This window comes from Felis catus, chromosome D4 (genome assembly GCF_018350175.1).
Source record: "Felis catus isolate Fca126 chromosome D4, F.catus_Fca126_mat1.0, whole genome shotgun sequence".
NCBI lineage: Eukaryota > Metazoa > Chordata > Mammalia > Carnivora > Felidae > Felis > Felis catus.
This window is the reverse complement of record NC_058380.1, coordinates 79,682,822-79,710,127: the sequence shown is the minus strand read 5'-3', so window position 1 is coordinate 79,710,127 and position 27,306 is coordinate 79,682,822. Positions and strand designations below refer to the sequence as shown.

The window sequence follows — 27,306 nt, the reverse complement described above, 5'->3', positions numbered from 1 at the left end:
GGTGTTCCAACCTGTTTAATTGGGAAGGAGTTGGTCTACAATATCTCAACTTTCCATTTTTGCTTTTGCAATGCATTTCTAGTGTTTTCCTGATTTATATTTGGACATATGTCTAATAAGTGAATGGAGAAATCAGATAGCATTTTTGTCTCACGCCTCTTGCCTCGTGAGAGCCTGGATCTCTTATTATGGCCCTTAAAATATTGTTAGGGCTGGCTTTATATGTAGACAGTTATATACTGATTTGAGATTTTTTTTAATGCATTCATAGCAGGCGAGTATACAAGGTGCATGATTTTAGACTGTCTCTGTAAGACAACAAAGAAGTTCTGTAGTGGTGTAATATCCTTTTACATAAAATCTGTGGTTGCTTCTGTACAGTGAGTATATTTTGAAATGTTTGCTATTTTGAATTTTAATCATGGGAATATGCCCCGGGACAGAAGGCAGAATTTTATTCATGAAGTAGACTTATGCTGAGATAAATGTCAAATAAAAAGATGGCAAGCCTCAGGGGCGCCTGGGTGGCTCAGTCGGTTGAGCGTCCGACTTTGGCTCAGGTCATGATCTCACAGTCCATGGGTTCAAGCCCTGTGTCGGCTCTGTGCTGACAGCTCAGAGCCTGGAGCCTGCTTCGGATTCTGTGTCTCCCTCTCTCTGTGTCCCTCCCCTGCTCACGCTGTCTCTCTCTGTCTCAGAAATAAATAAACATTAAGAAAAAAAAAAAAAAGATGGCAAACCTCAGAGGCTCATATTCACATGGGGCTCTGAAAATCATCTCTTGGGTAATAATTGGGAGTAACAGCTACTTGTGTAAACTCTTTATTACTTTGCCTATAATTCTGGGAGATCAAGAAAAAGTGATTTATTAGTAGAAAAAATTAACAATTGAGGAAAGCTGTGTCATTTTCTTCACTCACTTCATTTAATAAAGGCGTTGCGTCTGGCAATTATGTGTCCAAAGACATTATCCCTGTGCTCACAGAGCTTACTCTCAGTGGAAAGATAGAAATGCAAACAAGCTATGAGTATTCACAAAGTGCACAGGAGATTCAGGGAAGTCTTAAGAGACGAAGCTGTGTTTAGGTTGCGACTTGAAAAATGAGTAGCAATTTGTATGAAAGAACAAGGGATCTTTAGTAGAGTGCAGGTGGCTTACTATTTCTTGAAGGCAAGAACACTTGTTAGCAGTGGAGAGGAAGGGTTGCAGGAGAGTAGGAAATGATAAGAGACGAGACTTTTGTCTGTCTGTTTACTGTTGTATCTCTAACATGTATCTCTAACACCTAGAACAGTGCCTGGCACAAGGTAGATTCGTAAATGCTGATGAATGAATAGAATGAATGAATGAAGAATAAAATAAACAGGGCCAGACCATAAAAGGCCTAATATGCAAACTTTATCCATTGAAGAATACCGTAAGGGGGGGATATTGGATTTGCTTTTAAGAAAAATCACTCTGCCATTGGGGGAGTGGGGAAATCCTTTTTTTTTTTTTTTTTTTTTTACAATATTTTTGTTTTTGTTTTTCTATTAACATTTCCTTTTAGCCTTGAATTTTTACTAAATTTCCTCCTGACTTAAAAATCTTGTTTCTAATCTGGGAATTTGAAATCTTGGTACTTAATGTTACACCAGTTTTTCCAAAGAGTTCAAACCACTTTAACACCAGGACATGGTAAAAATTTGCAGCCATTTCAAGCAACTGGTGGGCTTTTTTATATATCGTCATTAGCTGGTACCATTAAGTGTTCTGAGAGGTGAGTGTAAAATGTAAAAAGTATGTGTGTTTTTTTTTTTTAACAACAATTAACTTTCAAAAAGAAAAAAAGAAAAATCACTCTATCAGAAGTCTGGTGGATAGAGAGAGTGAGCTGGGGCAAGGAGACCAGTAAGGAGGATATTGTAACAATCCAAGCAAGAGAGCTAAAGACCTGATGTAAGACATTGGCACTGGCATTGGCAATGGTGCTGGAGAGGTGGGAACCAGTGTAAGAGGTATTTGGACAGTAAAATATACAGGGCTAGGTGGTTGTTCATATGTACAGAGTAAAGGGAAAGAGAGAGATGACTCTCCCTTGTTTCTTTCTGGGTTGGGTGCATGAGTGAAGAGATATTCCATTAACTAGATAAAGAATACAGGTATATGAGCAAGATAGAGGGAGATGATGATGTTAGGTTTTAAACATGTTCATTTTGAAGTGATGGTGGTATATTCAGATAGAGATGTCTGGTAGAGACTTGCATATATATTGTGTACCAAACTCAAGAAATCTTATAGCATATTCTTATGCTATTCCTTAGGAAAACAGAACAATGCTTCATAGCTTTAATTTTATTTAAAAATAATTTTATTTTGTACCCTAAGTATTCTTCTTGCAATTGTACCAATCTCTAGTTTAAATTATCTTCTTAAAATTCACTTCTGTATTTTTTCCTTGAAGGTAGAATTTTAAAAGGCAGCCATCTTAGTCAAAAGCAGGTAACTGACCTCAGCCTGTTTCCTATTGTAATTAATTTGTTCCAGTAGATGTTTGCACAGTGCCAATGGTTTATGTCTTAGAAGATATTTTAAGCATATTACACCAAGTATCATGGTAAGTTCACGGTAAAACAAATTAGACTAAAATTTGAATGTTAATAAATGGCCAGACAGAGGCTTATTCGGAAAAAGGCACCGAGTGCATTGAGTTTAAGTGTAAATAATGTGTGTCTGTTACAGTTTAGATAACTCTGTATGTTTTTCAGCACACTTCTAGCTTACGTCCTCCATTCAATACAGTGCATGCTCTGCCCTCCTGGTCTTCTAATTATTAACTAGAAGAACAGCTGTAGTCAAATAATTAAAAAAAAACCAACACATCTTTCTTCCAGCTATTGATGACCTTTGAGAACATTAACATAACATGTCACAGTGAATTGATATAGTTGCTGTTGATCAAACATGGTACTTTCCTAAACCATGCTGCAGACTCTTCTACTTGTTTATTTTATTAGCCTACTTTTAAGCCAGTTTGGGATTAAAAAAAAATTTTGTTTTAATGTTTATTGATTTTTGAAGGAAAGAGAGACAGAGTGTGAGTGGGGGAGGGGCAGAGAGAGAGGGGGACACAGGAGAGTGACATAGGGCTCAAACCCATGAACTGTGAGATTGTGACGTGAGCTGAAGTCGGACACTTAACCAACTGAGCCATCCAGGTACCCCTGGGATTTTTTAAAGAAATATTTTAAAGTTAAAGTTGTGTTATTGATAATATTAAATGGTAATTTATTTTGCTTCTTCTGAAAGACTTCCACAAATATGTAAATGTATATGTGCTAATACTACAAATAATCAAGTTTGTACAAATGCAGTATTTGGCATCAAGGTGTTTATTTATTTAACAAATTATGTGCAAGATACTTTAATAGATCCTGTGGGAAATAAAAGATTAATAAGACAGTGGGTCTTACTCCAAAGGAGCTTCCAGTTTAGTAAGGACACCAAAAAAAAAAGTGTATATAAATAATTATAATATGAAGTAAAAATTGACATCATAAACTAAAAAGATAAAATGTTAAGGGGATTAAGAATCTGGGAGATCTCACTTATAGCTGAAAAAATCAGAGATGATTTCATTGAAGAGATAGCTTTTGACTTCAGTTTTGAAGATAGGAAAGGATTAGGCATATAGAAGTGGACAAGGTGGGAAAGGATGTTATTATAGAACAGGAAAGATCAAGATTAATGACTCAGAGATGTGCCTGTATAGGATGTAAGGTGGAAGGGAAGTGGGGGCAGAGGAGATAAATCTGTCAGGTCCTGCTGGGGTCAGGTCATGGAGGGCCTCAAGGGCCAGACGAATGATTTGGATTTTATTCATGAAGTAGTCTTTAGGCGGAAGAAAGATCAGCACTGTGTCCTTGCAGTAGTAGGATGGATGGGTATAAGTAAGGGGAGATTAGAGGCAGAATGAAAACTAGTGAGGGCCCAAATTAGGATAATAATAGTAAGAACAGAGAGAATAAATAAATCGGAGAGAATAAATCAAACAGAATAGATTGTGGACAATAGCAAAAATGGTGATATGCCCCATGATAGCAAGATTTCTGTGCCTAATACTCTGTCAAGTTTGTGATTCTTGCATTACTACACACACACAAATCTAAAGGTAGTTTGTATTTCTAAGTTGAATTTAAGGAATTGCTCAGTCTCAGGTTTCCTTCTCAGGCCCATACTCTCTCCCCGAGTTCCCATTCTTCCTTTGTTGATGGCCGCAGGGATCGAATCTGCTTTCCTATATGCTTCAGCGGTTGCGGCCGCCCACTGTGTCCCAGGGGATTTTTATTCCCAATGCAGCCTTGCTGCTGAGTGTCAGCAGGGTCCCCACATGCATGTTCTTTCTGTGTTGCTAAAAGTAACTACCTTTCGAGAGTTCTAAAAAACGATTAATCGTTGTAGAGAGGTTTGTAGGGGTAGCGAATATAAAAGATATGGGTAAGTTGAATCGTTATATAATTGGCAAACTTTTCCACAAACAAGGTGCAAATATAGGCATACCTCTGTTATTTTGCCAATTAATTATTCTGACACTCATATGCCTCAGTAGCAGCCCAATTTCCTTTTGAGGCAACCCATTCTCCAACAATTAATTACTCATTTTCCAATATCTCTAGGGTTCAGCCCTTCTCTGATGCTGAGTATCAAGGGAATGCGATTCTAAACAGGTCACTGACATTACTGTTTTTCACTCCTATGTAGAAAGGCTGGGTTGAAGCCTGGCCCTGAACAGCCTGACAGATTGTGCTTGCTCACTACTGTAGTGATGCTTTTACTGGCCCAGATCCTTGCAGAGGCAGCAACAAGTCTTTGAGGAGGATGAGCCCACGCGTCAGTGCCAAGTTCTTTCAGGACGCTCTACACTAGGGCTAGAGTCATAGATCTCAACAATCAGCTCCTTCAGTCTATCCATGCAGCCCTATTCCAGCACGCAAGCCAGCTCCAAGAGTACCAGTTGAGGACATTTTGTAGAATCTTTCACCTAACAACCCCAAATCTCCCTCCCTCCCCAATAAAACAGGTCTTGCCAAACCTTTCCCCCAGGACAGCGGTGCCTACTCGCTCTGTACCACACAGCTAAGAGAAACTGGAACAAGTGATTCTTCACCCGGTCAAGAGAATTTGCTTCGCAACTACTTTCGATGCCTGCCCAAATGGCAAAGCATTTGTAAACTTCTCTTGCTAAAAAAGAAAGAAACCACAGATTTAATCTTTAGTTAAGCATCTCTTGGATAGGACATTTTACTATACTTAAAAAGGTTAAAAATCTTATAAACATATAGTGGTTTTCTGACATGAAGTTTGACTTCTCTCTCAGATGAAAACACCACACAAGTTGGCGAGTAACATTAGCATTATTACTCTCACCATCAACCCCAGAAGGAACCCCAGAAGGAACAACATTAACATTTATTGAATGCTATGTGCCAGGCTGTTTCACAGGTGGAGAAACTGAGACTTGAGTAATTTGCTCCAAAACAGTCAGTGCCAGAAACGGGCTCAAACCAATACCTGTCTGACTATCCTGCCTTTAGTAGGCCCTAGTGTTTCTTAATTGAGTGGCTGAACCTCTGCTTATTTTCTAAATAAACCTAATAACCATCCTAAGTTAAGCTACCATACAGACAGATCCCCAGCATGAAAATTCATCATCTGAGTGATCAAGATAACATCATCAGTAATAAGTCATGTGGTAGTATCATGTACCCCCTAATATGAGGCAATGAGAACGTCATGTTACCTCTGCGATTGTCTTCACTAAAACCCATACTCTCGGTCTAATTATGACAAGACACCAGACAAACCCAAATTGAGGAACATTTTATAAAATAACTAGTACTCTTCAAAAGCTTCAAGGTTCTAAAAGACAAGGAAAGACCAAGAAACTGTCAGATTGGAGGAGGTCAAGGAGTCATGACCAGTAAACGTAAGGTGTTATCGTGGGTTGGATCCTGGAACAGAAAAAGGACATTAGTGTAAAAATTAGGGAAATATGATAAGGTCTATATTTAATAGTACTATCGCAATGTTAATTTTCAATTTTGACGAATATACCATAGTTGTATAAGAAGTTAACCTTAGGGGAATTTGGGTGACGAATGTACAAGAACTGTCTGTACTATCTTTACACTTTTCTTTAAATCCAATATTATTTAGAAATAAAAAATTAACATGATTGTTAGGGCAGTCAGTCAAGGGAATATGGATGGTATTAGTGTTTTCTGATGATGGTGTAGTTGGTCCTACTGATAATTCTCAGCCTTGGGTCTGGAAGAGGAATCAGGATAAGGAAATTAACTTTGCTGGCATGAAGAGCTGCCACTTTAGATGTATGACATTGTGGTTAGAATATACAATCAAATTCATAGCCTACTTTACTGGTTTTAATATCTCTTTTTTCTCTAAAGTTTTAAAAGAGCGTCTAAACCTTGTATTAGTAGACTTGGGCTACAATAGGACTCTTGTTCCCACACAGAAGGCTTTGTCTTCCCCTGTGTCCCCTGAAAGAAAATTAAATCAGCATGACTTGTTCCATCTCAGATGGGGTTTTTTTTTTTTTTATAGCAAGAAATATGTTTCCTAGAGGGTAGAGAGAAATATGGGACTGTTCATCTTTTTTCTCCTTGGATTTGGTCTCCACTCAAAATATCTAAATTTGTCAATCCCAGAGAGAGATCTTGACTTGAAGTTTCTTCAAAGTTCCTATGAAAAGGGACACAAGTACTTTAGCTGTGATTATTTTAATATTTGAAGTGTATAGGACTAGTTTAGAAAATTATCAATTCCATTATTATCGTTCTTTATACATTAGATGAATTCTCTGGTATGATATATTCAGTGTGTTTCAACAATTTGGGTATTTCGGGCTTGCTCCTGTGGTTATAAATTCAGTAGGTTTCCAGGTAATGTTAATAACTAACGTCTGTAAAGTCAGTTACAATTAATAGTATTTTCTCAGCCTGTACATTTAATCATTTGATTCTAACAACAACCCTGTAGGTAAGGTGAGGTTGAAGTAGTTAAGGATGATTTCCTACCAAATTACAGATGAGAAGTAATAATTGAAAGGTTACATGATAAGCCCAAGCTTGGATGTCTGTTAAATTCCAGAGCAAGAGCAGTTAACTCCAGATCTTCTGACACCTATCCCATGTTCTTTCTGTTACCTTAAACTCCCATGGCATGCAGTTCTGGGCTAGTATATGCCCCTATGCTCAAGGTCACAAGTTCTTAACCTACAAGGAGAAAAGCACATGAAACGTAATGGTGGATATGTACGTTTTTCTGTGGAAAAGGTCTATAAGATTTAATAGATTCTCAAAGAGATCTGAGATGCCATCAAGTTTAAGAAGCTTTATCCTAAATACTATCAGGAAGGACATAGACATTCTTCTCACACTGCCAGAAGCAGTAATGAAAATATGGCTTATATTGTCAATAACAGAATCACTTCCTCCTCGTCTGCCAATTCCTAACACATACACTATGACCATTTCCTTAATTAAGTTTTAAATTTGCTGATCCTGGGGCGCCTGGGTGGCTGAGTCGGTTAAGCATCCGACTTTGGCTCAGGTCATGATCTCACCGTTCGTGAGTTCGAGCCCCGCGTTGGGCTCTGCGCTGACAGCTTGGAGCCTGGAGCCCGCTTCGGATTCTGTGTCCCCCCCTCTCTCTGCCTCACCCCTGCTTGTGCTCTGTCTCTCTCTGTCTTTCAAAAATGAATAAACACACAAAAAATTAAAAAAAAATTAAATTTGCTGATCCTGAATTGGTTTTTTAAAAGAGTTCTATGATTGAATAAAATGCCCAGTAAAAGATATTATAGATATTTGAAAGAAAAGTTTTTACAGAAAAATATATTAGTTTTTTCAACTAAACTGTTCACCCAAGGAAGCTGCATAATCCAGGAGAGGCAGCAGGAGGAACAGAAGGAAACTAACATTTGATAAATCTGTTAAACCTCTGTTTTTGATGCTTTACACATATAACCTCTCTGACTTCTTAGAACAACTTAGATGTCTTGCTCTTAGAAACTGAGTTACTAAGCAATATGGCATAATTAATAAATGGTAGAGCTTAGATTTGAGCCCATGTCTATCTGACTCCAAGACTCTCCCCACTGTACCCTAAAATGGAATGGGCAAGATTAGATATGGCATTGTGAGTCTCAGTGTAAGTGTAGGTGTAGGTATGGGTGAACATGATTCATCAACCTAAGGAGTGGCCAATAGAGACATAAATCTGTAAATCAGAGCTGGGCTACAATGAAATTAAATATTGTATAGAAGAAGGCAACATGAGTATTGAGAGCATCCATAGAGAATCATTTGAAAGTCAGGAATTAGGATATTATAAATATCAAAGTTGAGTCCACTTGACTTGCTGGGGCTTAAATGGCTCAAATGACAGGCATTTGACATATGGGAGATCTAGAAGTAAGTGTTGTGAACCTAGTCATCGGGGTGGGAAGTGGGAAGATAGGACCACTGGGACCAGGAGCCAAGCATTGAGAAATTCGGGACAGTAGTTATAATTCAGCCATCTAAACTATAGAGAACTAAGGTCAAAGGAACCAGTAGCGAATGGGACTTAATGACAATTCACTGAGGTTGATTGCCTTAAGTACCCTCTTCTTACGTCAGAACTAACACCGAATTAAGAGTTAAGCAGTAAGCTCAGAGATGGAAATCAAGCAGCTTTATCAGTCAGGGGCTAGGAATATAAAAAGTAGAGTGAAACGAGTATAATGATATTTTTTCCAGTTAATCTACTACAGTGCTTCTTCAGGTATGGTCCTCAGGCCAATATCAGCATAACCTGGGAATTGGTTAGAAGTGCAAATTCTTGGGTCCAACCCGAGACCTATTGAATCAGAAATTCTGAGATAGGGCCTAGCAATCAGAACCACTGATCTAGTGGACAATGTGTCGCCCACAAAAACCTGAGGTCAACTTCTACCCAGAGGAAAACCAGAACTAATAACGAGGAGGCTGTTTGAGGCATTCCAGTCTCTGTTCTTTGTTTATATGAGGACCATACAAGCTAAAGAGGCTTGGGCTTAAGCAAAATAGACTTTTCTTTGAGGGCTAGTAAATTCTGTCTTTCCTTTCTGCTCTTTTTTGCCCTTCAAAGGACAAATCCAAGGGATCAAGATCAATGTCTTACAATGTTGACTGGCCCATCACGTACCAGTCATTAAATGTCTCATTTTGCAAACCTGAAATAAATATCCTATTTCAAGGATTCTGAGAGGTTTACTTAAATGTAACATAAAGTGGGGCACCTGAGTGGCTCAGTCAGTTGAGTCTGACTCTTGATTTTTGGCTCAGGTCATGATCTCAGGGTTGTGCAGTCAAGCTCCACACCAGGCTCTGTGCTAGCATGGAGCCTGCTTGGGATTCTCTCTCTCTCCTTCTGCCCCTCTCCCCCACTCGCACTCTCAATCAATCAATTAATCAATCAATCAATGGAACATAAAGTATCAAGATTAGGTACTTGGAAAACATTAAATGGACTAAATTGAAGACAAATATTGTACTCAGAAGGCATCATGAATTAATGAGGGAAGCATACATAGATTTTGGAACCAGATTAACTGATCATTAAATGGAAAAATTTTGAGTGTCTATCATGTGCCAGGCACTGTGCTAGGCCCTGGCTATATAACGGTGGAGAAAAAAGAAAACCAGATAAAACCCCCTGATTTCATAGAGCTGACATTCTAGATGGGGAGAGATTTAATAAACAATGGAAGTGAAATATGTATTATATTAAATAGTAAGAGATATTGTAATTTTAGATGTTGTGGCTGGCCAAGGCCTTGTTGAGAATATAACATTTGAATCAATAATGAAAAGAAGTAAGGGAGCATGCCTCATGGGTCCCCTGGGTGAAGGCTATTGCTACCAGAAAGGACAGTGGGTGCAGGGTGTCTGATACAGAAACATCCACAGCGTTTCTGAACAACAGCAAGGTGAGCATAGCTGAGCGTTGGAAGATGGGAGAAGGGATTAGGGGAGCGCTAGATAAAAGCAAAATCTATACGCAGATGCTGAGAATACAGTCCTTCCAACGTGTCTCTGTTTTTAAAAACATTTATATGAAAAACTTGAGGGGAAAAGTTGGTTCAGAGACAAACAGATAAATAGAACAGAAATGAAAGCCCAGAAACACCCCATGTGTATAAAGATATTTCACATATGGCTGAGTAGGTACTGAAGTTTAGTGACACACTTCAACGACCCTGTGAGTGTAGTGGCAGTACTTGCATAGTCTTTACTATGTGTCAGACACTGTTCTGCCTGCTTCACACATCCTAACTAAATTAATCTTCACAAACCTGTGAGAGAGAGACTATTATTTTCTCCATTTTACAAGTGAGGAAACTGAAGCACAAAGAGTTTAAGTAATTTATTTGCGGTCATATGGCTAGTAAGTGATAAAGCCAGGATTTGAATCCAGGTAGTCTAACGCCAGTGTTTATACGTTAGCTACTTTGTTAAAATATACAACTTCTAGACAAGCCTCAAACCGAGAGAAGATAATTGTAGCACATTAAACTGACAAGGGATAGATTTTTCAAGAATATATAAAGAACATCTACAAATTAACGTCAGAAATAGGTGGGAAAAAAATTGTAGCTCTGTGTGGTGACAGACGGTAGCTGGACTCATTATGGTGATTGTTTCTCAATGTATACAAATATCAAATCATTATGTTGGATACCCGAAACTAGTATGTTATATGTCAATTATCCTTTTACAAAAAAAAAGAATACTTGGGCAGACTTTTCACAGAAGAGGAAACTTAAATGGCCAGTAAACTTGAAAACATGTTCCATCTCATTAATCTGGAGAATGTATTTAAAAACCACGGTATCATACCATTTCGAGCTGCCAGATTGGCAAAATTTTTAACGCTGGTGATATCAAGTGTTGGTGAGGATACAGAGCAATGGGACCATGATTCCATTGCTAATAGGGGTGCAAATTGTGACCGCCACTTTGGAAAACAGGCATTGCCTTGTATGTTGGTGCTGTACAAGCTACTACCTAGCAATTTTATTCCTTGGTATATACTCTAGAGTAAAGCATGCTCATATGTACCCGAAGATATACAGGTGCTATCTATACTGCCTAATGAAAACAACCCAAATGTCTACAAGAATGAATACAATAGGGTTATATTCATATGATAAAATACAATACAGCAGTGAAAAAAGAGTGACTACAGCTGTACAAATGTATATCGATAAATCGATAAACCATAATACTGTATGGGACAAAGTAAATCAAAGAATACATGATGTTTATTAATATAAGGTTTAAGAGCAGGCAAAACTATCTGATACATTATTTAGTAATACATATAGAAATGATAAGCCTCTAACAGAGCTGAACTGACTAAAACCCTTAGCTGCTTCTGGGGCAAGAGAAGGGAATGAAGTTGAAGGGGGAGCTTCAAATGTCTTGTCTAGTGGATATGAAATTGTTCAGTTTGGTGTTCTTTCTTACATTCCATTGTCTTTAAACTTACCTGCCTCTGAATGAATGATATATTTCACAGTTAAAAAATAAAGATTAAAAAAGCATTGCAAACAACGGATGTTGGCAAGGATGCGGAGAAAGAGGATCTCTTTTGCATTGTTGGTGGCAATGCAAGCTGGTGCAGCCACTCTGGAAAACAGTATGGAGGTTCCTAAAAAAACTAAAAATAGAGCTACCCCAATTGCACTATTAGGCATTTCTCCACGGGATACAGGTGTGCTGTTTCAAAGGGGCACACACACCCCCATGTTTATAACAGCACCATCAACAATAGCCAAAGTATGGAAAGCACCCAAATGTCCATCGACGGATGAATGGATAAAGAAGATGTGGTATATATATATACAATGGAGTATTACTCGGCAATCAAAAAGAATGAAACCTTGCCATTTGCTACTACATGGATGGAACTGGAGGGTATTATGCTAAGTGAAATTCATCAGAGAAAGACAAAAATCATTTGACTTCACTCATATGAGGACTTTAAGAGAGAAAACAGATGAACATAAGGAAAGAGAAACAAAAATAGTATAAAAACAGGGAGGGGGACAAAACATTAAGTGACTCATAAATATGGAGAAAAACTGAGGGTTGCTGGAGGGGTTGTGGGAGGGGGGATGGGCTAAATGGGGAAGGGGCATTAAGGAATCTACTCCTGAAATCATTGTTTCACTGTATGCTAATTTGGATGTAAATTTTAAAAAATTAAAATTAAAAAAAAAAAGCATTGCAAGGTTCTATCAATAAAGCTGTTAGGGGTGAGGAGCTTTGCACGGAAACTGGCCAGCATCGGGGCATTTGCACAACAGTGCCAGCTGCAGGTAGGAAAAGAGTGCTCCCACGTCAGAGAATTGGATTGACACAGATCAGAAGCAATGTGTCATTTCCTTGGCAATCACTTTAAAATCCCATTCGTCAGAGGAGTTGTTTAAACAACTGACAGTTGAGCCAGGAGAAGATTAACATAAGAAACCTTTTCCAGGAGCGTTGCAAGTCTATCAATATGAGCACGTTAAATCCTTCTGTCTTGCTTTCATTAAATACACAGAGGTAATCCATAAAATAAAGGAGAGAGAAAAAAGCCAGGTATTAGAAGGCAGAAGACCTGGGTTCTAATTCTGATTGCCCTCTGGATGTGTGACCTTGAAAATTGAGTCAGTTCGTGTCACTGAAACTCTATTGATTGGGGATGTTGAGTATTAATATTTGGCCATGTATAGAGCTACTCATATTCGGAAGGCACTTCAATATGTAATTTTAACTAATTTCCACAATCTTTTGAAACAGGGATCATTATTCTTATTTTTCAGATGTAAAAACTTGCTCAATAATCAAGTAGCTAGAAAGTGGCAAAATTGAGACTTATGAATGCCATAGAATTATTGTAAGAACTAAAATAACTAATCCATATGTAAGTATTGTGCTATGCACTTCATTTATGATCCCACAGTGTAAATGTTAATATTGTAAGTGTTAATATTGCCTCTGACTACCTCATCCCCAACAGGTTTAGAACTCAAAAGTTTAGGACTTGGGTTTAAAGGACTTGGTCCTTAGCACTGTCAATCTCAGTATGTTTGAGTTAAAGAGGTTTTTGTTTGCTCGTCTGGAAACTAAGCCACCACTTATGCTGTCATTTCCGTGAGGTCTAAATTCTAGGCGCTACAAGTTAATTTTTGGAACACAGCATGTACACAAATCAAGTATTAATAATTACCCTTTCAGGTTAGTATCCAAAGTATATAAAGAACTTATAAAACACAACAGCCAAAAAACAAATAATCCAATTAAAAATGGGCAGAAGACATGGCTAGACATTTTTTTCAAAGAAGACATACAGATGGCCAGCAGACACATGAAAAGATGCTCAAACATCAGTCATCATCAGGGAAACACAAATCAAAACTACAATAAGCTATCACCTCACACCTGTCAGAATGGCTGAAATCAACAACACAAGAAACAGTAGGTGTTGGCAAGGATAAGGAGAAAGGAGAACCTCTTATACTGTTGGTGGGAATGCAAACTGGTGCAGTCACTCTAGAAAAAAATATGGAGTTCCCTACAAAAGTTAAAAATAGAACTACCCAATTATCCAATAATTGCTTAGGTATTTACCCAAACAATACAAAAATACCAACTCAAAGAGATACATGCCCCCTGATATCTATAGCAGGGTTATCTACAATAGCCAAATTATGGAAAGAGCCCTCGTGTCCACTGATTGATTAATGGATAAGGAAGACGTGGTGTAGGCACACCATGGAATATTGCTCAGCCATAAAAAAGAATGAAATCTTGCCATTTGCAATGACATGGATGGAGCTAGAGAGTATCATGCTAAGTGAAATAAGTCAGCCAGAGAAAGACAAATACCATACAATTTTGCTCACATGAGGAATTTAAGAAACAAAACAAATCAACAAAGGGGTGGGGGGGAGAGGGAGGAGGAAGAGGAGGAGGAGGAGGAGGAGGAGGAGGAGGAGGAGGAGGAGAGAGAGAGGCAGGCAGTAAACCAAGAAACAGAGTCTTAACTATAGAGATGGTTACCAGAGGGGAGGTGGGTGGGGAAGATGAGTTATATAGGTGATGGGGTTTAAGGAGCGCACTTGTTGTGACGAGCACAGGGTGATGTATGGAAGTGTTGAGTCACTATATTGTATACTTGAAACTAATATTACACTGTATGTTAACTGATGAATTGAAATTAAAAAAAAATTTTTCAAAAAAATTACCCTTTCATTGAACAAATCTTTTACAATGGTTACAAAAGAACACAATGTTGACATATTTGAGAACCATCTTCTTTTCTAGGAGATGATACTGAAACCTCATGCTTTTTCTCTTTTCAAAATGACTTTTAAAATGCAGAAGTCTCTTTCAAATAATGGAGTAATTGTGTGGGCTTGAGTATTCTTATGGCTGTATTCCATTAAAAAAAGTGAAGGCGATGAGAAAGAACTTTACTAGTTGAATTAAGTTAAGGCTTCCAAGTTATGGCTCTGGAAATATTACACTTTCTATTTTTTTGCCATTAAGGTTTATTTCTGACTTTTCAAATAAGCTTTTAAATTTGATTTTGGTAAGATCAGCTATCAGAAAATATTTTTGCACTTAAGCAATACCCTTTTTGAGTGTTAAGAATTTCTGTCTGAATATGGATTTCCTCTAAGAATATTTTAGACTATTTGCCCTCAAAAATACAAGGAATGTCTAGTATAATGGCCCAATGTTTTCAACAATAAAGCTATCTTTTTTTTTTTTTTGTCCAGCAAAGGAGCTTTGCTCATTGCATAATGGTCTTTTCCATGATTGTAGAAAGACAGAGGAACACAAAATGCATATGGTTTTTTGCCAAAATGCCCAATTACTGGGTTTCTTTCATAACCAAAAGGAGAAACTAATTTTTTATTACCTTTACAAAACCATGACACAAACATGAAGTTCAGAATTGCTAACAACTTCTCAGTTTCTGTGTTTTCCCATGTAAAGACTTTCTAGTTAGTAAAACTTTCTCCAGCTTCCTTTTAATATCTTTAATACATTGAGAGACTTTATAATCAGCAATTTTCTGTTCCTTTCATACTATGTTTTAAGTAGTAGTTTCAGTCTCCTTCTACGTGTACTAAATTGTTTTGAGCTATCAAAGAAAAGATAGAGGAAAATCGATACCTCTGATCATCTATTTTTTTCTGTTTCTCGTTCTTTCCATGTCAGAGTGCCAACATGAGCGCTGAGGGGGAAGGAAGGGGGAAAAGCGAGGCTTGTGGAAAACCACAAATAAATTAATTTCCCCCAATTAGAACTGTATCTTTTTAGTTATTTTGTGACTGCTTGAGTCCAAATTGATCACATGTTATCTAAAGATACGCCACGCACATATAATTGATATTTTGTAACTCTCAGGAAGAACATAGATAAACAGCACAAAAGGCGCCAAGACATTTAACAATTTAGAAAAACATGAAACCAATTAGCTAGTGTGTTCAAAAACTCCTCGGGTCTCACTGGTTTTGGCCCCACCTTATGTAGGATTTTGCAGATCCTTTCCCTTCTCAATTAAAAAAATTTTCTTTCCCCAAACCATTTCTCCCAGGTTTTCACAATGTGCTCTCTTTTCCTATAGCCACCTTTTTGCTCCATACTAACGATTACCCTATATTCTTGCAGTTTTTCCAGGTTTGTTAATGGAATTTAAAATTTTTTTTTCAACGTTTTTTTATTTATTTTTGGGACAGAGAGAGACAGAGCATGAACGGGGGAGGGGCAGAGAGAGAGAGGGAGACACAGAATCGGAAATAGGCTCCAGGCTCCGAGCCATCAGCCCAGAGCCTGACGCGGGGCTCGAACTCACGGACCGCGAGATCGTGACCTGGCTGAAGTCAGACGCTTAACCGACTGCGCCACCCAGGCGCCCCAATGGAATTTTAAAAGTAAATAACTTAGCCTTGTCTAGAGACTCCAGCCCATTTTCCTTAGAATTCTCGGGAAAAAATCAAGACCCACGATTCCTGTCATCACCTTCCTAGTGCTTTCATGCTGGAGTACCGATTATATGCCAGATACTGTGCTGAGTGCCCTGGGCATGTTGTCTTTCATTCCCACGGTCACCCTACAAAGTTTGGTATACTCGTCTTTATTTTGCAAATGAGAATCCTGTGCGTCTAAGGAAGAAGATGCACTTGGTCCCAGCTGGTGACCAGCACAGCTAGAACATGAACCAAGCTCTTGGTCTCCTCAGGCGATGAATTTTCCATAGGCCCGGATACTTCCCCTCTTATGTTCCACCCTTCCCGTGCTAGTCAATGGTGTTATAAAATAATGGAAATCCTGGAGACTTTCCATCTACTCATCTAGATAATTTTTTAAAGTTTGACTTAATTAAGTAATCTACACCCAACGTGGAGCTAGAAGTCATGACCCCAAGATCAAGAATGGCGTGCTCTTCTGGCTGAGCCAGCCAAGCACCCCTTAAGAGATCATTTTTCAGTGTTCAAGCCTTGTACTAGTTGTTCACACTTACGAATGTGATAAATTTTATAACTAAGTACTTAACAACCATAAGAAAATCTGAGAATTCTGTTTGGGATAATTTAAGAAATGTATAGAATATGCTTAGTTATACGTTGTACAGCATAGTTCCACAATGCTTGTGCTTTCTTTATAAATACTTCTGTATTCGTCTTTCTGATGTAATTCTCCATACTCTATTAGTACTTAACGAGTAACTAACCCATGTCTGTAAAAGCGACACCAGATGAGCAAATTCTATCTTAAATCCTTTGTTAGTTGATCTCAGTAGAATAGATTTCTGACTTCTGTTCGAAATCTAGTTCTGTGTCCTTATTTGCCAGACATGAAGCTATGAGTCTTTGGTCCTTTCATTTCAAATCTATGGATACACATAAGTGGTCTGTTAACAGGACTTTTTTTCCCCCTGTCTTTGATTTCATTGCATTTATATCATTGACCTTTGCTTCAAAAAGCATTCAACAGCCTCTAACAGAGGGAGACCATGAAAGGGGGTGTTGTAAAGGCTTTATTCTGTAAAAGAAGTCACACACAGGGAAAGCTTTCTATTTGCTGAGTGATTTAATTCTTATACATGCAGAAATTGGCGGTGGGCCATGAGTAACATGGAAAGCACCCCCTAGTGCAGTCTCGCAACCAAACTTTCCCACTCCCTTCTATATTTAAAAAGAGAGAGAGAAAACAGCTCCTTTCCCATTGTTTTAAAGTCTACCCAGGAAAAGTGAAGCATGCTATCTAGACTAGCCATCCACTTTATCAGGATCCATAAAGCCACTCATGGATTTTTTGTTTGTTTGTTTTAACATCAGCAACTAAGGAGCACCGTCTCCAGGGAGAAAGATGACTGCTTAAATCGGTCTTTTGAGTGCGCAGAGCAGGATTATGACGGGGAAGTCCACTTACAGGAATAGCAGCCACTTTGAGAGCACTGGCCACGTTATGATTATGAGATATCACGAAGTGATTAGGTATTCCAAGATAATATCCTTTTCTTGTAGGTTGGTGAGTTCGGCAAACACTGTCATTAAAAGTAACTGTTTATTCTTCCGAATGCCGAATAATCTAACCATGTAGAGAAATGAGGAACAAACATATTTTGATTAACTTTCTAAGAGCCTTGGAAATTGGCTAATAAATTGTTGTTAGCAACTCTTTGGAAAGCACATTATTTCCTTTATAATTTTCTGACAGTCGAGCGAGACTTAAATCGACTAGTTCCTTCTTGTTGAGTAATAAGATATTCCTGCACTTCATATTTGATGAATACAGATTTACTTTGATAGATCTTTAAGTACCTTGGGATATTCTTGTGTAAGACGGTGTAAGTGTATGCGGTGGGGTTTTTCCTCTCGTTTTCCTTTTTTGTGAAGTTACTTAAGAGACGTTACTTGGTAATGTACATTTCTGTTGCTTGTCTAAAATCAAGCCTGGTCTTCTGCACTACGAACAGTATAAATTTTATTTAAGCATCAACATATTTGGGCTTACATCTCTGGGAACCTTGGACTTTGCTAGGCTGCCGTTTCTCTTCAAGCAGTGGGAACTCTTAGCTTCTGTTGAGGAAGACCTGAAATTTACTGAAAGTAAGGAAAAAGACCACAGTTTATTCTGGGCAAGGCAGAAACAGCTCACTGGGGTGAGAACCTAAATAAATGGTAAATTGTGGTGACTGGAATCTACAGAACGAAGCTTGATACCCAAGTAGCTATCGAGTTATCTGGCAGGCAAATTTCTTGTACAAATTTAGGTTCAGGCTTAGGGAGTGGCAGGTAGCATGGTATAGTAAGAAAAGTCTAGCTTTGTATAAATCAGCCTGACTTACTAGGTGTGGACAATACTTCAGCCCCTCCCCCACCCCGATTTCCCTCAGTAGTAAGACGAGGATTATGACTTCCACCTAGTAGGGTTACTTTCAGGATTAGAGAACATATATATGTTTATTGACATAGGCCGTCAACAAATGATGGCTCATTATTTTTATCATCATCTTCAGCAGCAGCATGACTCCTGCTTTCAGATGCCTCCATTTCACGTTTTTTGTAAAATTACTTGTTAGTCAAGCAATTGCATAACCTATATACTAGACAGCTTTGATAGAGGAATACAGAGTTCAGTGGGTAACTTTTCAGGATACAAGACTTTGAAATATGTAAAATAGATATTATTTACATAAGCCTGGCTTCCTTTCCCTTCTGGACTGATTTTTGTTTGAGTAAAGCCCTAAAAATATTCCATGTAGAACTGTTTTTCTGCTTTTCTACTCCTTTTTGGCACAGCCTGGGACAGTGCAGAGAACTGTACGTAGGAGAGAGAAGTAAACTTTGACTCTAGCTGCTCAAGAGAATTTTTTAGGGATGGAGGGTGAAAGCCTCATTATTTAGCCCAGGGGATGCTGACGAACAAGAGAGGCATATCTCAAAAACAAACAAACAAAAAAACACAAAACCTTAGGTTTGTATATTACAAGTAGAATACACATGGTTGGAAGTTGCTTCACCTCCATTCTGCAAAGTTCAGCTGAGAATTCCAGGAACTCTCAAAGTTGGAAGTTCTATTTTTATTATAGCAATAGGAATATGGGAATTATCAGGGGATTACTTCAACTCATATGTGTAAGAACCATGTAAGTATTAACAATTTTAGCCTGGGCTCTTGAACTAAAAGTAATAACCCCATGGGGGTTCACTGTCAGGAGCTGAATTTCTAAAAATATTATATTGAAAAGCAGTTTTATCTTCAATTGTCTCCCATCCATTATGACTGGTGCCAAAATATACTCAGGTAAAGTCTAAAAGTTTTAGGTTCAGAATAAGCATATAAAGAAGAGTCACGTTGTTAAATAAGGTATTTTTCTTACTTTACGTATTTATTTTTAAAGATTTTATTTTTAAGTAACCTCTGTACCCAATGTGGGGCTCAAACCTACAAACCCGAGATCAAGAGTCACGTGCTCTACCAATTGAGCCAGCCAGGCACCCCTATGTTTCTTACTTTAGATTTTAGTTTTCTTTTTGGGGTTGACAATCTAGAATTTTTATATGGATTTAATCCAGAAAGCAATGGGGGTCCCCATTATAATCCTGTTTACTTAATTGTGAATTCCGGTTTAGTTATCAGAAATATGATTTTAAGATAGCCTAGACCTAAAGTAGAAAATTATATTATTTCTAGCATCTCAATGGATATTAACTGATGCATTCATTAAGATTGTAGTCTCCATGTTTTTCAGCCAGAGGCTAGGCTGGATGAAGACCAGGTGGTGGTTCTTCTCTTCTCCGTATTGGGTAGGGTAGAGGCCGATGGAACTGTGGAATGATCCAGGAATGAGATGTAGCCGTGGTACCAGTTCTATGCCCCAGTGCTTGCTAAACAAAGATTTCTAAGCATTAGGGATGCATGTTCCCATGACTCCTTTATCATTATTTTAACCTGCCTAAGTGCAGAGGATTAAATTGTCACAAATGACTAGTGTTACTATGTTAACTGAATTTATATAGTCATGAAGTCACTCAACTTCCAATTCAAAACAAAAACGAACACAATAATTCTAGTAATTAGAATCCAGTTGAAATATTTCTACGTTAAGATCATCTATGCTGGGATGTTGGGCAACAAAACTTTCAAATTGATTTACTTTACTTTTGCTCATTGTCTTTGCTTTTATTTGCAGTTCTGGGAAATGCCAGTGCAAAGTGGGCGTCACCGGCTCTACATGTGATCGATGCCAAGATGGATATTATGACTTTAGTAAGAGTGGCTGCTTGCCCTGCCAATGTAATAATCGGTCTGCCACTTGTGATGCCCTCACAGGTACGTGCTTTCCTTAAGTTGGTTGTGTAATTAGTCCATTGTTCTTTTCATAAATTTCACGAATCATGTTGGTTGGGAAGCAAAGAAGACAATATGAACTACAATTCCAGAAGGGGTAGACCTCGTCCTAAGTAAAGTGATGATCACCAGCCACTTTATTCCCAGGGGACATTTGCTGATTCTGGTCATAGGCGAAGGAGCAGAAATTCTTCTTGAGGAAAGAGACAGAAGAAGAGTTTTTGGCAGTTGTTTGGGACTTGTGTGATGGATTGGAAACTAGAGGAGCCCTAAAGACTAGGCCAGTTTCCTCCCAGGACGTTAGCTGATTGTTCAAGAGACAAGAGGCTGGCCCAAAAAGTATTAAGAAGTCTCTAAGTCTTACTGTGCTGTGGAGACAAAATCCCTTTAGAAAGAGAGGCCCAGTTACCATACACAAACCTCTCTCTCTCAAGACACTGGCAGATTCTGAAGTGCGTGGAGTGAGACCTGGGCTGGCCCCACCGAGGACCCACCCACTCTATGACCAAGATATAGTGATGAACCATAAGTGAACTGACTCGTACTGGGATTGCAGCCCATCTTCAACGTATCTCAACTTCTAATTGGGTCGAGATGATTCCCTCATTATATCTGCCTCACAGAGAAAACAGGTCATCTGTGGCTCTTCTATACACTGTATCTGGCATATAATAAAAAACACTTGACAATGCTGAGGAGGGAAAATGTGACCAAAAATAAAGAGAAAAAATAAACAATGGAAGCAGACCCACAGATAATCCAGATGTTAGAGTTAGCCGAGAATGCCTTTAAAATAACTAAAGTTAATGTTTTAAGAAAATAAGGGGAAACCCAGAAAATAGGTAAAAAGAGGCAAATTTCAAGAGAATTGGAATCTATTTAAAAAAACAAAACTGAACTAGAACTGGAAAATACAACATCTGAAATGAACGACTCATAGCATGGGTTTAACAAACGTTTATTCACGGTGAAGACAAGGTTTGTAGACTTGAATACAGCTCAGCTAAAAATATCCAACTGAAGCCCAGAGAAAAAAAATACAATGGAAAGAACAGAGCAGGAAGACATGTGAGACACAGCTAAAAAGACTGGCATAAATGTAACTGGAGATTCAGAAAGAAAGGAGAAAGAGATTGGGGCAGAAGCAAGATTTGAAGAGATAATGGCCAAGAATTTTCCAAACCGGTACAAGACATCAGCCCACAGATTCAGAAAGCTCTGCAAACCCCAGGTGGTATAAAGCAAAGAAAACCACATTGAGGCAAACTATTAAAAACTAAAGACAATGAACTCTTCCAATGGTCAGTTTTCCTAAATGTAAGGACTAGAAATGCTTCCTTGGAAACCTTTTTTTCCCCAACAGAAAAATCAGGACAAACCAGCCAGACAAGTACAAGTGTTTTTATGAAAGTAAGGTTGCAGAATATTTGAAATTGAAAGTACTCTGGAAAAACCTGTATTGAAAGTTTATTCTTTAAAAAATTTTTTTTTCTTAATGTTTGTTTATTTTTGAGACAGAGAGAGGCAGAGCATGAATGGGGGAGGGTCAGAGAGAGAGGGAGACACAGAATCCGAAGCAGGCTCCAGGCTGTGAGCTGTCAGCACAGAGCCCGACACAGGGCTTGAACTCACGGACCGTGAGATCATGACCTGAGCCGAAGTCAGACGCTTAACTGACTGAGCCACCCAGGCACCTTGAAAGGTTATTCTTCATTTTAGTCCTCTGTCCATGGTGAAACAAACTGATTTAGCAGAAATAGTGTTATCATTTTTTTTTTTTTCTGTTACGTGATCTGGTCCCTGGCTACTTACTGGTTCTCTCTCGTGCTTTTCTTTCTCTCTACTGTCTGTGATCCAGTCATACTGGCTTCTGTTCCTAAAACAGGCTGTGTTCCCTTTCTCCAAGGTTCTCATTTGTGATCTTACCTCTGCCTAGAATGGTCTTTCTAATACACCTCTACCCCACTGCTAGCCCCTTTGCCTTATTAAATCATATTGTTCCTTCAGGCCTTCCAACTTCCATGTAGTTTACTACCTTAGAAAGTGGTTCCTGACACTCCAGGCTGAATGATGGTTCCCAGTTATGCACTCTCATAAGCACTTGTATTTTTTGTCATAGTATTTATAGTCTATAGTTATCTGTTTATTTGTGATTATGAGTCATGTTTGGCTTACTTACTCCATTGTAAGTTCCATGATGGTAGGGGCGACGCTAGTTTTGTTCATCATTGTACACAGTCTCTAGCATGGAGCTTGGCACGTATAAGTACTCACTAAATGTTTGTTGGGTAAATGAAGAAATGAATGGAAAAACACACAGAGGAAAGATAAATTTCAGTCCTGGTTAACGACAGGAAAGTTCCATCCTACTGAGTTGATGTAAATTTCTCCTCAGGTCTTGTCCAGTAAGGAAGCAGTCTACACTGCTGATCTCATGTCTGGTTTTCTTTGCAGCAATGAGATATGTCTTTAATGGCAAGTAAATCCCAACCTGTCCTTGCTAGAGATAATTGAAGGCAAAAGAAATGCTTCCCGGGGCGCCTGGGTGGCGCAGTCGGTTAAGCGTCCGACTTCAGCCAGGTCACCATCTCGCGTACGGGAGTTCGAGCCCCGCGTCGGGCTCTGGGCTGATGGTTCGGAGCCTGGAGCCTGTTTCCGATTCTGTGTCTCCCTCTCTCTCTGCCCCTCGCCCGTTCATGCTCTGTCTCTCTCTGTCCCAAAAATAAACGTTGAAAAAAAAAATTAAAAAAAAAAAAAAAAAGAAATCCTTCCCATGATTGCGATTTCCAAAATCAGTTAGTAATAAGAGAAATAAATGGCTTCTCTGTTTATAAATATAATAAAAGTGGAATTCAACGTGAAGGGATGCAAATACTTGATTTAAAACTGCAAGCTTAACATACAGTCTTTCCTTTTGTCTCAAAGATTTTTTTCAACAGCGCTGGGATACGGCTGCCCTCTGGTGGCCACTTACTATGTTTTCACAGTCCTTACTTTCCCCCTTTGTAGTCTTTTTCTATACCTTGTGATTTAGATGAAGCAGATTTTAAGGTAACCTTTTTGTGTTAAAATATACTGGGGAAAAACATTTTGGAAAACAGTTTCACAATGTATTTAGGAGTCTTAAAAATACCTCCTTGATCCAGAAATTCTGTTTCCAGAAGTCTATTCTGAAGAAAGAATTCTAAATTAATAAAAAAATGTTGTGTTCAAAGATGCTTACTAAAGTGGTAGTTATGATGCTAAAAAAAATCAGACAACCCCATTTCTATCAACAAGGAATGAAGCAGATTGTGTTATCTTGGCAGTACGCGGTTAAGAGCACAGCAAGTGCAATCTTGACTTTACCTCGGCCAAATTACTTAGCCTGTTTTTTCTCCTAGAAGTGCAGGATGATAACAGTAACAGTCTAATGGGTTGTTGTGGTGATTTGGTGCAATATATTTATGGAGCCTTTAATACAGTGCCTGCCCCATTATAAGCAATCAATAAAAGGCAACTATGAAGTTGTCGTTAAAATGTTTTAGGGGAGCCTGGGTGGCGCAGTCGGTTAAGCGTCCGACTTCAGCCAGGTCACGATCTCGCGGTACGGGAGTTCGAGCCCTGCATCAGGCTCTGGGCTGATGGCTCAGAGCCTGGAGCCTGTTTCCGATTCTGTGTCTCCTTCTCTCTCTGCCCCTCCCCCATTCATGCTCTGTCTCTCTCTGTCCCAAAAATAAATAAACGTTGAAAAAAAAAATAAAAAAAAAAATGTTTTAAAGAATGGTACAGGGGCACCTGGGTGGCTCAGTGGTTAAGGGTCCGACTTCGGCTCGGGTCATGATCTTGCAGTTTGTGGGTTCGAGCCCCGCGTCGGGCTGTGTGCTGACAGCTTGGAGTCTGGAGCCTGCTTCGGATTCTGTGTCTCCCTCTCTCCCTGCCCCTCCCCCCACCCCTTCAAAAATAAATAGACATGAAAAAAAAAAAAAGAAAAAGAACTGTGTATAACAACATGAGAGACTGAGAAAAGCAGGGCATGAATGACATAGCCACATATTTAGACTATTTAAAGAGCAAAAGTTAAACTTCTATACATAAAAAAGATTTTAAGGAAAAGTATTCAAAATCTTAATGACAGATTTCTTATGACTTTTTTCTTCTTTGTACTCTCCTGTATTGTCTGGATTTTCTTTATTGAGCATATATTTACATTGAAGTGGAGGTGGAAGGACTATTATTTTTTAAACTAGAACTTTATGTCCACGTGGTGCACTTTTTAAGACTTCAAGGCGCTTTCATGGATTCATAGTGTCTCATGGTGAGCAGCTTGCCTCAGCCTGGCTGAGTTGACCCCTCCATCACTCCTTGATAACTGTCCTCTCTTTAGGATATCACAGGTTCATTCTTTTCCTTTCTTTCCTTTCCTTTCCTTTCCTTTTCTTTTCTCTGTTCTTCTTTTCTCTTTTCTCTCCTCTCCTCTTCTTTTCTTTTCTTTTCTTTTCTTTTCTTTTCTTTTCTTTTCTTTTCTTTCTCAGTCAGCTCTGCTGGATCTTCCTTTGTTCAAGAAAAGCGCTGGAGTGCCTCAGGGCTCAGTCCTTGCCTTGTTTGCCTCCTCCATTTGTACTCTCCTCGACTGGTCTCATTCAGTCCCCTAGACTTAATTTAAAATGCCGTCTACCTGGTGCCGACGACCAGATTTACATTTCTCCCCCGATCTTCACACTCAAGGGTCCAACAGTACACTCGTCATCTTCACTGGAATGCCTTAATTGGCATCAGAACCCTAAGACATCCAAAACAACTCTTTCCTCTACCCTGGAAGCCAAGCCTGCCTTTACCCCGAGTGTGCTTCATTCTGGTGACTGACACCATTCAGCCGGTTGCTCACTCCAAAAGCCTGGGGGTCATATTTGGTTCCTTTCTTTTCCTTGCAGCAAACATCAAATCCGTCAGCAAGGTCTGTCAGCCCAGCATTCAGAATACACCATGGACCTGACCACTGTTTCTGACCTTTGTTATTGTCATCCTTGTGCAAGGCCCCGTCATCTCTCTGAACTACCGTGACATTCTCTGATCTCATCTTATCTCTCTGCCTCCTCTCTTGCCCTCTCACCCCAGATCCTCACCCCACCACGTAACAACCAGAGTGATCTTTTTAAAATGTAAGACCAGATCCATGCCATCCCCCTGCTTGAATCCTCGAATGGCTTCCCCTCCCTCTCGGAATGAAATTCAAACTTCTTTCTAGGGCTGACATGACTGTACATTTTTGGACCTCTGCCTTTCTCTCTGACCTTATCTTCTGTCAGTCTCCCTTGTTCACTTGGGCTTGGCCTTCTTTCTTTTGGACAGGTTGGAAGTGGGCCTCCTGTCTATAGAGAGGATCAGGCATTTCTTCCCACAACAAAGCACATTACCGTACTTCTGACACGTTTGTACATAAACTACGAAATGGTAAAATAAATAAGGACAAGGCTTTCTACAGGTGGCGATTTATGTTTTCAAAGCATTGTCACTGAACTTCGTTGGAAAGGAGCCCCACATTCTTTTCTTTGACTGATTGTTTTCTTGGTTACCCTCACCAGATTTGTTTGCTGCCTAGCCAGCGAGCATGAGCTCATCTTCAGGAAGCTCTCATTCCCTTTTCTTTTTTCTTTTCTTTTTTTTCAATAGTAATCCACTCCTTTGGCCATCTTTCAGCAAAGAGAATGTGAATTTTAAGGCAGAATTGTTGTATTTTGGGAGGTTCCAGGCAGAGTATAATAAACAAAGTTAAACTTCAGCTTATTTTTCATATATCATTTATCGTAAAAGAAAGATCCTCAGCTTTTAGATTTTAAAGGGGATTTAGATTTCATCTAGTGCAGCTTTCTTAATTTATAGATGAGGAAACTGAAGCATAAAGAGAAAACATTTGTCTTATGGAATGGTTTTTTGCCCTTTGAAACATTCACATTACATGAAATCATTAGCTCAAGAATGATCCCATTTTACAGCTTAGAAAAGTGATGTTCAGAGAAGCTCTTTACGGAGGGTTACACAACTGGGAAGAGGTTCAGCTGGGAGTGGAACTCAGGTCTGACACTAAATACTGTTCCGGTTTTCTTATGCTCTATTGCCTCCCAGAGAGGAGTTCTAAGCTGTTAGAAAAGCAAATTCACACTATCAGTACCTCCTGGATATGGATCTGGAAGGTTATGATATTTATGGTTATTTATTATAAAAGAATTTCTTCCAGGCTTCTCGTGGAATGTTTTAAACTTGCTTGAGTTCTTGAAATATTTTTATAATACACATGTGATATAGTTTATAATGTGTTAATTTTATAATCAGAAAAAAATAAAGACAAGGGGCTCCTGGGTGGCTCAGTTAAGCATCCGACTCTTGATTTCAGCTCAGGTCATGATCTCACGGTTCATGGGATTGAGCCTCACATACGGCTCTGCGCTGACAGCGTGGAGCCTGCTTGGGATTCTCTCTCTCTCCCCCTCTCTCTCTTTCTGCTCCTTCCTGGCTCGTGCACATGTGTGTTCTCTCTCTCTCTCTCAAAATAAATACACAAACTTTTTTTTTTTAAAGAAAAACATCAAGACAGTAAAAATAAAAGGGATACATGCATACCAGAGACACATGAAAATCAGAGGAGAAAGACCCAAAAGGACTATTGGCCTTGCCCTCATAGCTCTTGTTAGCATTCTGTTGTGTCTGTGTCTGTCTGTACTTAATTTATTAATTTTCTTTCTCTGTAGCACTGTTCCAGGTACATGCTATTTTTGAAGCAGTGTAATGAGTCTTGTTATTATACTTATTTTCATCTTTCCTTTTGAGACAACATATTTGCCACATAAGGTTATTTTTTTCCTCATTGACTTATTGCAGGGT

The 27,306-nt window shown here is 38.9% G+C and overlaps 1 protein-coding gene and 1 long non-coding RNA gene across 2 annotated transcripts in view; one reads left to right on the top strand and one right to left on the bottom strand.

Annotated features, from left to right (window-relative positions):
• Window positions 1-27,306, top strand: part of MEGF9 (multiple EGF like domains 9) — an 89,142-nt gene that overhangs the window by 51,366 nt on the left and 10,470 nt on the right. Inside the window, exon 3 of the mRNA XM_023242649.2 lies at window positions 20,288-20,427. Coding sequence (XP_023098417.2) covers window positions 20,288-20,427 — 140 coding nt within the window. The remainder of the gene's footprint in view (window positions 1-20,287; window positions 20,428-27,306) is intronic.
• Window positions 16,354-27,306, bottom strand: part of LOC111557534 — a 38,623-nt gene continuing 27,670 nt past the window's right edge. Inside the window, exon 3 of the long non-coding RNA XR_006588600.1 lies at window positions 16,354-18,194. This is a non-coding gene — a long non-coding RNA (uncharacterized LOC111557534). The remainder of the gene's footprint in view (window positions 18,195-27,306) is intronic.